Here is a 14,857-nt window from a genome sequence, read left to right on the forward strand (position 1 = left end):
ATGGAATATCTGTAGGATGGTATGTGGCTATAAATAATAAATTAAAATCATTAATATTTAGAGGGCAGCTGATATTTATTATTATGTTTATTAAAGCAAAGATTTCTTTCAGGGCCCAGTTTTGCGTGTTATTTTTTAATACCTTATTGATACCTTCATGTACTACATTATTATATTAGTTTGTCATGACAAGTGTTACGGGTAACGACCGTATTTATCATGTACCTACTAATATTATAGTATTTCCTTGTGCTTTGTTCAAAAGGACTCTGAATCGTCTTTGGAAGTCGAAGAACTTTCGATACCGTATCGCTCGGGACAGAGGAACCATGTCAACTAACAGAAACAAAGATCGACTCAAAATCCTTTTGAAACAATTCTCTCCCCTGCATTCCTTACACTATATATCAAGGAAATGATAATAAAATGATCATTTCTGTTTGTTGTCAGGTTCCGAAGTCCCATTCGAGCATCGCGCCGTGGGTCCTCGCGTAGCAAATGAACAGTAAGCGAGAGGCTAGCGCGATCCACAAGAAGAGGAAAAAATCATACAGTCTGGCGAACATGAGAACAGGATCTTATAAGAGATAATTGTTGCGGACGTCTGAAGTTAGAATAATAATTAAAGATGGCGGAAGGACCACAGACAATATGGCAGAAGATCGACCATACCGTCATTCCTGTCGTGAACCTCGAGGTCAGGGAGGTTCGCGAGGTACTATGGGAGAAGATACAGGAACCCACCTCTCAACGGAAGATAATCTTAGTAATAGTGTCTATAGCGTTGCTATTAGACAACATGTTGTACATGGTAATTGTGCCCATTATTCCAGATTATCTGAGATACATCGGTGCATGGGGTGAAGAAGCATACGACCATGTCGTTACCTTAGCACCTTATAAGGAGGGCAATAAAACAATAACACCTACAAAAATCATACCAGCGTCCCACGAGGGGCAAGAATCAGCAACAGGAGTATTATTTGCATCTAAAGCGATAGTACAACTCATGATAAATCCCTTTTCTGGTGCCTTAATTGACCGTATAGGGTATGATATACCCATGATGATTGGACTTATAATAATGTTTCTATCTACATCAATATTTGCTTGTGGTCGCAGCTACAGCATGTTGTTCTTCGCCAGGAGTTTACAAGGAGTGGGATCAGCTTTCGCTGATACTTCGGGGCTGGCAATGATTGCAGATAGATTTACAGAAGAAGCTGAGCGATCTAAAGCTTTAGGTATTGCTCTCGCTTTTATTAGTTTTGGCTGCCTTGTTGCACCACCTTTTGGAGGCGCCCTATACCAGTTCGCTGGCAAGGAGGTTCCTTTCTTAATTCTGGCATTGATATCTCTAATAGATGGCTTTATGCTATTGCTGGTAATGAAACCATTAAAAACTCAAATGAAAGAAGCCAGTCAACCCAAGCCGGCTGGCACGCCAATATGGAAACTTCTCATGGATCCTTACATTGCTGTCTGCGCCGGTGCACTCATGATGTCTAACGTAGCTTTAGCTTTTCTGGAACCAACTATCTCTCTGTGGATGGAAGACAATTTAACGAAAGATAATTGGAAAATTGGCATGATATGGCTTCCCGCATTCTTCCCTCATGTGCTCGGTGTAGTAATCACAGTAAAAATGGCGAGAAAATATCCCCAACAACAATGGTTAATGGCTGCTGGTGGCCTGGCTCTGGAAGGTCTATGCTGTTTTATTATACCTTTCGCGAGCTCATACAAGATGTTAATGATACCTATTTGTGGAATCTGTTTTGGTATTGCTCTTATAGATACAGCTCTATTGCCGACACTTGGTTATCTCGTCGACGTTCGTTATGTATCTGTGTATGGCAGTATTTATGCGATAGCTGACATATCATACTCCTTCGCATATGCAGTGGGACCTATAATTGCCGGCGAAGTGGTTGAAGCTATAGGATTTACAGCTCTAAATCTCTTTATAGCATTCAGTAACCTTCTATATGCACCAGTACTAATGTACCTAAGGCATATCTATGACTTCAAACCATTTGAAAATGAGGCCAATATATTGATGGGGGATCCACCAGAAAAAGAATATCAAACTTACAGTATGCAAGATCAAAGGCCAGTTAATGGAGAATATAAGAACCACCTGGAATATTCTAATGTTCAAGGGCAAGTTGGAGGGATTCAAGAGTCGAACGTCGACTCCAATACTGGGAACTACTCATATGATCAATCTTATCAAGGAGGCTATCAGAATTATAGTCAGGGCTATGACCAACAGCAACAACAAGGGTATCAGCAGGAATACCAACAGCCTCCAGAACAGGGATACAACCAGCCGCGGCAGCTGCCCGCTCAGCCGCAGCCAACAGCTAGCAATCCATTCCGAGCTGGTACAGCACCAGCGCCAGCCCCAGCCGCCGCGGCTCCTGCGCCGGGGCCTGTCAAGAACCCCTTCCGACAAGGCTTCTAGAACTTCTAATTCAGTGTTGTTGTCTATATTTTTTGAATTTACTTGTTGTGTAATTATAAATGTCATATTTGGGTATTACTTCGATCACTGAGCCGCATCACATCGGCGGCGAGAGTTATTTAGTGTCTGACTAGATGTCTATTTACTAGCTGTGCTTTGTAACTTACTAATGTAGTATATCGTAGACTGCATCCAGAATGGCTGCTGGGGGACAGTAAGAGGAACTCGGATATTATGTATTTAAAGCATAATATTACATTTGGACTTCTCGATAAGGTCAAGGCCTATCGTATAAAACTACTTGCTTTATAAGCTTATACTTATTACAATACTTGTAGTGGTTTAAAAAATCTGATACATTAATTGCAAATATTGCTGCAAACATAAGCGCTCCTAAGTAAAGTTAAAGTGCTAAATTGCAAATTAGAAAGATTCTATGGACAAATATCTTCGGTAACACTTAATACCAATTTTGAAGCTACACTTAGTATACTCTATGTCTATGCTCAAAATCGACATAATGTTCAAATAGAGTTGTAATATAAGCTTATAACTACAGTAGTTTTATGCCTCAGGTCTCATTGATTAGTTTCTTAGAAGAATATATGAACTAAAGTGCGTACAAAGTGTGATATGAGACGTTGCCATTCTGTACGCGGTTTTCCTTGTTGATCTTATATTGTTCGGATATAATAAACTGTTGATTATGCCTTCTATAATGTATAGATTAAGTTGATCAAACCAAGGAGAAATGTCGATGCGTGACCAAACATTATATTTACGTATTTTGTTTAGACATTCGTGTAAGGCCAGCAGGGATGTGTGCAGCTTACGTGGTTTAAATACTTATAGTAATTAAGAAATGCGGAGACAATTTTTGAGAATGACACCTAATGAAAGTTAAATCAACGTACGGTTCAGAAAAGAAGGTTAAGAAAGTATATAAATATACATTGTTTGATATACACAAATAATGTTTTTAACCTCTATATAAAATAATATACGATAATAAGGATGCCAGGATTCATTTCGATGGTATGGTCTGAATCAGAGCTATATCAATTAATCTTGATACATATCGAGAAGACGCACAAATTTGGCAACAGCAAGGATCCCATGGCTATACATTAATATCTAAAACAAATATTAATAAAAATAGTTCGTAAGGTAGACACTTGTAAAGCAAAATAAGACCTACGGTACACGGCACATGGTAGGTTTTAGAGTAAGCGCTAAAAAGCAAAGCACTATTTAATGTAAGGGCCTAAGAAATAATATTTATTAATCATTCTTTTGGCACTTATCATGTTCATATTTTTTTTTTTTTATTAGATATATGTAAAGTGACTATGTCTAAAGACATATCCATATATTTAATGGATAACTTATAAACATGGCTAATATTTCACGGCACATTTCAGTGCAATGAAGATGTGGTAGTTTTATTTTAACATTTTTTCTTAAATTTCATATATTGTATGAAATAATATGATTGAATTTAAAATTGCATATGTATTACATTGAGATGCAATTGAAAATAAAATAATTTTACAAAATAATAAGATTATAGTACGAATAGGTACATAATCACTTCTTTTTTTTGTATAATAAATAAATGAAGACATTAACAAAACAATCTTTTAAATTATAATGACGTAAAAAGATGGGATAACAAAAGAAGTGCTAATTAAAAGTTATACCCATTCTCATAGTTTTTATTTTAGGATTATGACGTGGTTTATATCAAATCATAGAGACAGCTTTGTCTTGATCTATTACTGGTGCGTTGGAAGCATTTTCTTTCTGTAATAAAATTATTTTATTTTAATTTTAATACAGTTTAAAAAAGATATGGATTTTTATCCATGTATTAATTGTAGATAATCAAGAAAACATAACATTTTAATTAAAAATACTAATTACTTATCACAATTTGAAACTATATTTTTAGATATATCATTAAATAACGTATGAATATCATTAACAGTACATTGTAAGATTTTAAAATTAACGATTCCCTTTCTACGCTATATCAGCAATATTACTGTAAGTTCATCACACTATTATATCAATTTGACGTTATATCAATTATAATAATCAATTAATATCAATTAGTATAGGAACAATCAACTTGTGATAAAGTTGCAACCAAGGTAACGAAACATATCAGAATCTTTTGATTCACTTAGGCTAAGTAGATTATTATTATAATTATTGTGGAATGTATAATTCTCTAAGTGTACAGTGGTAAGTAGACTGTTTATTGTCGGTATGGACTGTACATTTACGTACTTAGGTTAGTAGTATATGTTATTAATTAGCGTTTACGTGCCACCAAATACAACACGATTAACTCATTCGGATGGATGATGTTTATTTTTTTTATATAACTTTTCATTAATATGTTTATATATTTGCCGGTATAGTACACATTTTATATATTAATTTAAATAAATCAGATTTTTAAAATACATTAATGAATAATTTCGTTAATTAATCAGTAATTAGTATAAATATAATTAAATATTCAATAATGATTAATGTATGTAATAAATTAAATACACATTGTATTTAATTTCTCAAAAATATTATATTAATACATTTTAATGATACGCTTATATAGTTTTAATTTAATTAACTTGTTTATAATTATTTTCGTTTATTCCTATAACAACGATATAAATTTAACAAAGAAGTAAAACAAATTAACAAGGTTTATCTGATAAAAATACCCAATATCATCCATCCGAATGATGATGAAACTGTTTGTTTTGCAGAAATAAAAAAGAGACAAAATTAAAAAGATATCTAAAGTAATTGTACAAGAAAATGTGACGAGCCCGATATGTCAATTGAAAGAGTGTATAAATAAAAGTGATTATTGTGAATATTATTCGTTAAACAGTTGTATCGAGATTGCTAAGGTAACAGTTATTGATTTGTTGCTTACACGTCATGCTTGGAATATTTCGTGAATATATAGTAAAGAATGATTCTTGGCATTTAAATTTCAAAATAAATTTAGTATCCAGCCTGCAAAGTACAATAGTATTGGTAGTCAAACCTCCATTGCACAAAATTAATTTGGCACAAAACATTTTACGTATCTAACTTAAGTATTAATGTTTTATGTATGTATTTAGAGAGTTACATATCAAAGCCACATGGTGTCATACCTTAGTGGGCACGGTCAATATCTTTATTAAATCGATAAAACCAAGTGATCTCTCTTCTATTATATGTAAATTGTAAATTAGTCAATTTTCGTGTCAAATTCTCCCGAAATTCAATTAATTAGTAGAGTCAGAACAAAGAGTTATAATATTTAAAATAAGATATAATTGTATCGTGTATTTGGATGTAATATTATATATTTTTGTTTTTCACTATAATTACTATAATATTAATAAAAATATGATTTATTTTCATGAGTTTAATTACGATATTGATATATTTTAAACGGAAACTTCAATTGTAGAAATTATTGTGTCTGTAAATTATAAACAACAAAAAAAAAATCTTTTAAAATGATCCTTCAAGATAAACTGTTTATTTAATTAGAAAAATTAGATATTTAATTTCTGATAATTAAATTAATTAATTAATTTAAAATAAATTAATTAATGTAATTGAAATAAAACGAGTCAAAATACACGATACAATTAATAGCAATATGTTATGTTGTGAATTATTGTGAAACGTAATCAATTCGATGTGTGTGCAATTATATATTTTAAATATTTAAATTAATATTATATTATGAGCAATAAGATGAACCGATATCACATACATATCATTAGGTGTAAGGATATATATACAATTTTTAGATGGTTTTGTATTTAAACGTCTTTATTGACATTATATATTCTTGATAATATAAAACATATATAAAATTATCTCTGTGCTGCACAATTTGTAATAGACTGTAACGATTTCTTTATATAATCACACTTAAACTATTCTTATTTAAATTTAAATATTAATTCATTTATTGTATTGTTAGCAAACAACGGTTTTAAAATCTTTAACTTTTAATTTGTTAAAACTATATATTTTTAGATATTTTTCATAAAAAATATCTATGATTATAACATTGCTTGATTCCTAAAAGGTATTTTAAATAGATTGTGAAAAATGAGATATTTCATTGGAGTGATCAAACATTTTGAAGCCAAAAACTCTACCGTAATTATTATTCTACATTATATTAAATTTATTAAAAAAAAAAAATCAAATAATGACATTTAACATCCTAACATATTTCTTTGGAAATAACAACTTCAAGTGTATTTTTATTTTTATAATTATAGTCTATATGAAATATAATTTTAATTTATTACATGTATTAACTATAAATATTATGTACAATATTATTATTTTAATGTTTTAGTTAATTTTAAATTTACTTAAAGAACTCTATATATAAATGAGAGGATTATCGGATGCGTATTTGTTTGAAAGTCTGTATCTTAGTGATTGCTGTGTGAATGCCTTTGATTAATCATTCGTGAACTATTTGTGTTACCTGTAGAAATGAAAGGAAAGTTACACTACGCGTTTCTTATTTCTATAGTGTAATTTATATAATTAACTTTTCTTAAAGTAATATTTAATGCAAACACACATTGAATTTTTAATTATATTTACATTTATTAATTAGTATACATATTTATTACATATCATTTATTAATATAATTTTTAGATCATTCAAGATGAAATTTTAAATATTAATATTCTATTAAGGGATTTTTCCATAAGGGAAACTGAACATTTTTGACATAGAAATATGTATCGAAATAAAATAATTTTGAAGCTTCTTTATACATACATTTGACAAATCAACACACCGTTTTAGTTTGAAAAGTGTAATATATACAGAAATAGAGTTCCAGAGGTCTAGAATGAGACGCTTCTACAGGATTAAATAAAAAATTCACTTTTCAAGTAGCAGTGATTATAATTGTAAAATATGTATTATATTTCACTCGATCGAAAGTGTGTTTGCAATAAACTTTCTTTACTTAGATCGATACCCGTCCGTTAGTACTATTTCATTAAATTATAACTAGTAATGAATAGTTTATACTCGTATCATTAATAAATTCATTATTTTCATTAATAATTCTATTTACATTTATTTATTTTACATTTAGATCTTTCATTTTTAAAATGTAATACATATTAAGACATATGTATTTTAATGATAAAGAATTTTAATTTATTATTATATATTTTATTCTATGCTGCATAGGCATTGTTCATTTTAATTATTACCTTATTTTATTAATCTGATTGCATTTTTTCCATATTAATAAATTAATAAGGAAATTACTATATTCAATTTATATTATTTTATTTTATAATATTATATTGTAGTAATTACTCTAAATAACGTGTATTGCTAATATAAACTTAAATTATTCTATCGTAGAATTTATTTTATGGGATTGGATGGAGATTAGTTGTGGATACGAATACGTGGCTTTTATGATTATGTACTTTGTGAATCTAATTTTAAAATCGTGTCTCTGCATGGTAGAAAATCTTATTATGTACGCTTTTCTCTTGAAATTCACCACCTCTATCTTTACTACACTTATTGTATCTTTAATCTTCGAATCCAATATAAATTAGACGGTCCATTTTCCCTTCCTATTACGGATATTTCAATGTTATTATAAACAGTGTGATTATAATGTATAATATTATTATAATCAGTAGTAAGTAAACTATGTAATGTACATATAGATCGGATGCCCACACAAATATGAGTGATAGATACGGAGATAATAGTGTACCTACTTCTCTTAGCTCGTCTACCGCTTCTTCTAGTAATTGAGTAGAGATTTATTTTTATCGAATACCTGTTACCTATTCTAGGTTAAGTATATAAATATATTAAGAATATATATTTTACGTTTATATATACATATTTATATATATAAATAAATTTTAGCATTTAGTTTGCTATTAGTTATTTTTACTCTATATTATACTTTAGATAATTCTAAGGAAAGTTTTTGTACAGTTGTACAATGGCAAAAAAATTTGCCCATCTGTCGTAAAACTGGTAACCATTGCCTAGACTCGAGAACACCATGGACACCACAGTATATATCTACGTTTATTTATTCCATTTAACCATAAAATTATTGTTTATGTTTTTCTATAGAGCCGCTATTGTCGCTTGTAGTGTAGATGAATATTTTTTATAAATTAAACTGTTTTAAGTAGAATAGTTAGTTGTAAATCTGTCTAGACATCTCTAGTTGCGTCGTTCGTTGTATATTTTTTTCATAAATAATACCTCATTCGATTATAAATCGTTTCTTTATAAGCATAACATTATTACATAGGTTAATGGACATATAGAATTAATTCAGCTTGAAATGTTGTAATACTCTCTTTGATAGTTAAAATTTAAATGTTGTATAAATATATAGGGCATTGGCATCACCATGATCTGTTAAAACTATTTCCTGCAATAATTAACTTGTTGTTAAAAATCATCAATGCTACTTAACATCACTGCATGATGACACATGATTTTATCAAGTCTTGGGAAGATTGCATTAAATTTAATAAATCATTAATATAAACAATATTAGTACGTAAATCAGTATACATAATCATGGTTAACGTAGGAAGCTATATCCTGTAGAATCAGTGAATCATGTATTATTATAATTCCATTTGAAAAAAAAAATAGGAATTTTTAATTATATATATTGCATGAAAACTTGAAGAAATCTATATGATTTTCAATCGAGTCTCAGTTTAAAATGTAATATAATTATGTATTAATCACGTAGAACGTAATATGCTGTTAATTGGTCGCATTCCGTTTGAACTATCTTTTGTTAGATATTATATCGTGTATGTTATAGCTTTTTAATAGCTACGTAAAGAACTGGTTGGCTGTTTAGTTAATTGGAGAGTTGGAAAATGGTTTGGATATAAACACTTATCAAGAAAAAAAAAATCAAACATACTTTTAATTCTTGAAGTATAAATTGTTTTATACAGTTTTTTGCACTTGCAGTATGCAAAATATATGAAGATACGGCCCAAACTAATTTTCCAGTGTCTCAATGTAATTAGTTGGTAAGTGGTAACGAAATTATCAGAGTATCATGTAACCTATCTATCTAGTTGTATTTAAAGTGGTCAAAATTAATCAGTGATCGAATAAAATTGTTACACCAAAAATAATATTTGTTTCTATTCTTCTCCATCAGCGTATTCCGACGAGTGTTTTGAATTCCAAAATCGATGACGATGAAAATGAAACTTTTTGAATATTTCAAAAGCAAAAATCTTATTATGCTCTCATTACATGTAAAGATATGAAAATAATATTCAATATTAAAGAATTAGATATCTTTTTTCCTTTATCTACGTTTTATTACATCCACAGATTAATTTACAATCAATAAATATCTTGATTATTTCTAAGCAATAGCTTATAAATTCCTGAAGTTAGGTGCAACCTTATTATCCAATACAATTAAATAACGTTCACATATAAATAGAAAATAAAGGATTTAAAAAGTAATAACTTTATAAAAAAAAGTATTTGAAAAGGTTGTATGTTCTAAAAATAAACGAAGTCACAAAAGTTTTTTTTTTCTTTTTTTCTCTTCATATGATGTAATCATATAAAGAGAAAAAAAAGGAAGTTAAAAACACAAGCAGACATAAACAATAGACAATGATGTAAGAGTTTTTTTATATTGATGCATGTAGTATATTACGTTCACGTACTGGCCACTAATAAAACTGTAAGCACTGGCCGGTAACAATTTGTTCTATTTATTCTTTCGATGAATAAATCAGTGATCGAATAACTTGTTTGTGTATTATGGTGACAGTCTTCGAAAAAGAAAACAAAAATATAAAGAAAACATAGTAATGTTAGTTATTTCTTGATGATGAAGATCCGTTAAGTCCACCTTGGAGGGTTTTGCTAGTAGGTGCTATGCTTGGCAAGCGACTTTGGCACACAGTTAGACTTTGTTTTGTGTTTTAAGAAGGACGCCGTTACCTATTTCTCTGCTATTAAATTCGCTTAGTTAAGTCTAATGACACCCATGGGAAAGGAAGGGGTTCAGTTATTCCTTAATCGTTATTAAATAAAATATTGCTAAAGAGGTTTGTTGGTATAGGTAAATTCTGCAAACGGTACAGTAGAACAGGATTCTTATTTATTGATCTTATATTTTATATATATATATATATATATATATATATATATATATATATATATATATTATATTATACATATAGCTTAGTGTGTTTTTTTATATTAGTAACAGTCTAAGAAAGCGAAAAAAAGTAGGTGACATAAAAAAATTACCCAAGAACATTTTATATTTATTTTTTTATTAAACAAGTGATGTTTAATAAAAAATAATTACACGAGAGGGAGACTTTGTACAAAAGTCGATTGCTTGGGTACCTCTGTCCCATTCGTGTTTCAACTGTGAAGCAGTTGTGTTTGCATAACTGTGTTTCGGTTTGAAGGGTGGGATATGGCGTGAATTTACTGGATACAGAGGAATAACACCTGAGTCCTCAGGAATGGCAACGCATGGGGGGTATCATGGGCGAAATAGTATACTCTGTAATGTCCATGGTACTGCTCATGTCTATAGGCGACGGTTACCACTTTCCATCAGGTGGGCCTTTAGCTTGTTTGCCATTCGAAATATATACACTGCAAAAAACAAATTAATTAAAATATAAGGAATGAAAATTACTTGAAAATTTTGCACTTTCCCACTACCATATTTAAAATACATTTCAATAATATATTTATATTTGGTATTTGATAATTATTGTATTAAAATGTATGTATGTTTATTTTACTAAAATGTATATAACATGATGAGAGACATGGTAAAAAAGGCCTTAAATTTTTCAAGATTTTTTTTCTAATCACGCCGCGAATTCTATTAACTTCGCTCTGCTGTACGTATAAAAATTGAAAAGACATCGAATGCCCCATCGCTAGATTGCATTAAGCACCTCTGTTTGCACGAGCTAAGCCCGCCACTCGAATAGATCCTTGAACACGATACTGGCTGAAAGGATTCACCTTTCAGCTTGGAGTGTCATCGAAGACTGTTTGTGATGCTCCCGTGTTCAATACAATTTAACTATAAGTATTTTTTTTATACAACTTAGAATGACAAACAAGCTGACGGCCCACCTGATGGAAAGTGGTAACCGTCGCCTATAGACATGAGCAGTATCATGGACATAACAGAGTATACTGTTTCGCCCATGATACCTACCATGCGTTGCCATTCCTGAGGACTCAGGTGTTATTTCTCTGTACCATTCAAACTGAAAGTATCTTAAGGTGTGGCAATTAAATAATTTACTTCCAATGATCATCATTATCATATCAGATGTTAATTGTCCGCTGTTGACCTCCCTTTATGGGGGAGGTCTCCTCATAAGGAGTATTAAATTTCCCATAGAAGACTTTTGCCAATAATTGCTACGCTTGGCAGGCGGATAGGCAACTGCATTAGTTTTTAGTGATACTTTAAGATGGGCGCTACTGCCCATGCCTCGACCATTAAATTACTCTTATTGATATTTGAATAAATATATTGTTATTTAAATTGCGTAATCACGTATCTTGCGTAGCAAATTGATTTTAGTCAAGCCGTTTTTTACTTAGCAAATGATAAATGGCAACTTACTTAATACGGGATTAAAACAGAAGTAAATTATTACGACTGTATAAATATCTAAATTATAAATAAAACTGATCGCAAAAATGTATGTACACATGCAAAAGTCGAGAGCGACTGTACCAATTCAGCAATTGTTTTTCATCCGTCAACATAACCTTCAAGAAAAGAGTATATTCCTTTTTAAAAGCCCGGCAGCACACCTGCAATGCCGCTGGTGTTGTGGGTGATCATGGGCGGCGGTAGTCACTTACCATCAGGTGAGCCGCATGCTCGTTTGCCCCATGTGTTGTAAAAAAAATCCGTTGAAATTTTAATTCCATTTTTCTTTTTTCTATACAAACCGTATACAGCGGCCAATTCAAACATTACAATCATTTGACCTCGAGTACTTTAATATAAAAAATTAAATGTACGTTCGAGAATCTGAGAGAACGACGTTCGTCGGTTCACCTACAGTGTATTTACAAGTAAATTCCTTTGACTTTATTAATGGAAACTGAACCTCTGTCTACAACTAGTTACATGTAAGAACCGTCCTTATTATGTTACCCCATTTTCAAATATTTAATCTCATTATTAAAATATCCATTAGGAAAATTAAAAAGAATTAGGTAATTAAAATAATGTAAAAAGAATTACAAATTAACCCGCAAAGAGATATCAAAGGAATTTCTTTTATACAGCAGTAAAGAGAAAATGTTTGTCGGCTAGTTATTGTGGGATGATTGGGGCGAGGGGTGCTGGGGTGGGGCCTGGTGCCTGGGGTCTGGGGCAACATCCATGAAAATTTAACAAGCGGCAGTCACTCCACGCTTCACATAAAACGTTCAAATCAAAATGTTCACTACTTAAGAAACAGTTTTAAATGTTGTATAAATTGTGTTTTTTATTTTAATTAGTGTTCTTTTTATACAACTTAGAATGGCAAACAAGCTGACGGCCCACCTTATGGAAAGTGGTAACCGTCGCCAATAAACATAAGCAGTATCATGGACATAACAGAGTATATTGTTTCGCTCACGATACCCCCCACGCATTGCCATTCCTGAGGACTCAGATGTTATTCCTCTGTATTCTGTAAATTCACGCCATATAAACCCCTTCAAACCGAAATACAGCCATGTAATAATAACTGCTTTACAGTTGAAACACGAATGGGACAGAGGTACCCAAGCAATCGAGTTTTGTACAACAATTATCAATTTTTTATACCATATAGTTACATTTCTGTCTTGCCGAATGTTGACTGGTAGAAAATGTTATATAGCATTAAGCCAATCTTTTGTACTTAACATTTTATTAATGCGAGCAATAAAGAATAAAGAAATAAAAATAAATATTGGTTATACAAAAATTTTTAATCTTTTTCGACCCACGTTTCTTTGGTAAATATGTTTCACTATCCCTGGTACAGTACTCTCTTCTCCTGTACATTATAATTTCACTCTATTATAAATTTACAATGTTCAAGTTCACCTTCAGTTAACAAAGTGCAGTTTATTACTGTCAGGGAGACGTGAATGTTACTTCAAGTTTTATTAGATACCGCATCTCTGGGGTACAAATAAAGTACTGCTTTTAATGGTTAAGGTGTTTTGTAACCCTCCTGGGGGATATTATAAATGTATATATGAGTTTAGTATAAAAGTAAGTAATTCTGTATAGGTTACTTGTAGAAATAGTGGTTTAATCAGTAATTGAATTCGGCATTCGATAAAAAAGTGATAAAAAGACATTCAAAGCAGTTTACAATGTAATTTTTATGTACAATGAAGTATAAATAAATATAATAAATAAAGTAATATTGAAGTAACGAAGCATGTACGAGAAAACATCTATATTGCGACATACTGTCTATCCGTGACATCACAGCTAATCATATTAAGAGAAAATGGAAACTCAAAACATCTGATGTGTTATAATTATGCTTTATAAGGTAGGCCGTCAGCTTATTTACCACTCTGAGTTGTATAAAAAATATATATATTAGTAGTATGTGTATTGGGTGTTAAAAAGTAAAAATTGGCAGATTTCAATCTGTCTATTCAGTTAACTCTCATCTAAACGTACGCTGAATGTAATTTCTTGTTAGAACGAAAACTCAAAAAACTGGATGAGTGGCCGTGCGTTTTACAAGGCACTTGCTTCCACGCACAACCATTCTGTGGAATCAACTTCCAGCTGCAGTATTTCCGAACCAATACCACATAATAACCTTTTATAAAAGAACATAGTTATTTTTTAAAAGACCGGTAGCACACCTGCAATGGCTCTGGTGTAGCGGGTGATCATGGGCGGTGGTAATCACTTACCATCAGGTGAGCCGCATGCTAGTTTGCTCCCTGTGTTATAAAAGAAAAAATCAAAAGAAAGAAAGATTGTTATAATACCAACGAGATTGGTCGATAACGAGATTCACTGACGCAAAGCTGCGGGATTTGTTTAGTAGCTTATACTTTTATTCCGGGTCAATCTGCGATCCTCCTTATCCGGCTGAACAAAAGGGTCTCACGTCAACATAATCGCAGCTTCAGACAGTGTGAGTGCAATCGTAAACAACACTGTTTTCCCGTTAATGTAACTGTGAGATGTTTCAAAAAAGGTTTACTAAAAAGGTAACCAAGTTTTCATGAAATTATCACATAAACAATTAAAATTAAACAAAATTATGACACTTTAATTA

General features: G+C 31.0%; 1 protein-coding gene across 1 annotated transcript in view; it reads left to right on the forward strand.

Moving 5' to 3' along the window:
* Positions 1 to 6,825, forward strand: part of LOC113518932 (vesicular acetylcholine transporter) — a 46,451-nt gene extending 39,626 nt beyond the window's left edge. Inside the window, exon 3 of the mRNA XM_026903967.3 lies at positions 451 to 6,825. Within this exon, the coding sequence (XP_026759768.1) occupies positions 629 to 2,467 (1,839 nt within the window). The 5' untranslated portion in view covers positions 451 to 628 and the 3' untranslated portion in view covers positions 2,468 to 6,825. The remainder of the gene's footprint in view (positions 1 to 450) is intronic.
* Positions 6,826 to 14,857: the final 8,032 nt, after the last annotated feature.

Source organism: Galleria mellonella, unplaced genomic scaffold (genome assembly GCF_026898425.1).
Source record: "Galleria mellonella isolate WM207_F2 unplaced genomic scaffold, CSIRO_AGI_GalMel_v1 utg1812, whole genome shotgun sequence".
Lineage (NCBI taxonomy): Eukaryota > Metazoa > Arthropoda > Insecta > Lepidoptera > Pyralidae > Galleria > Galleria mellonella.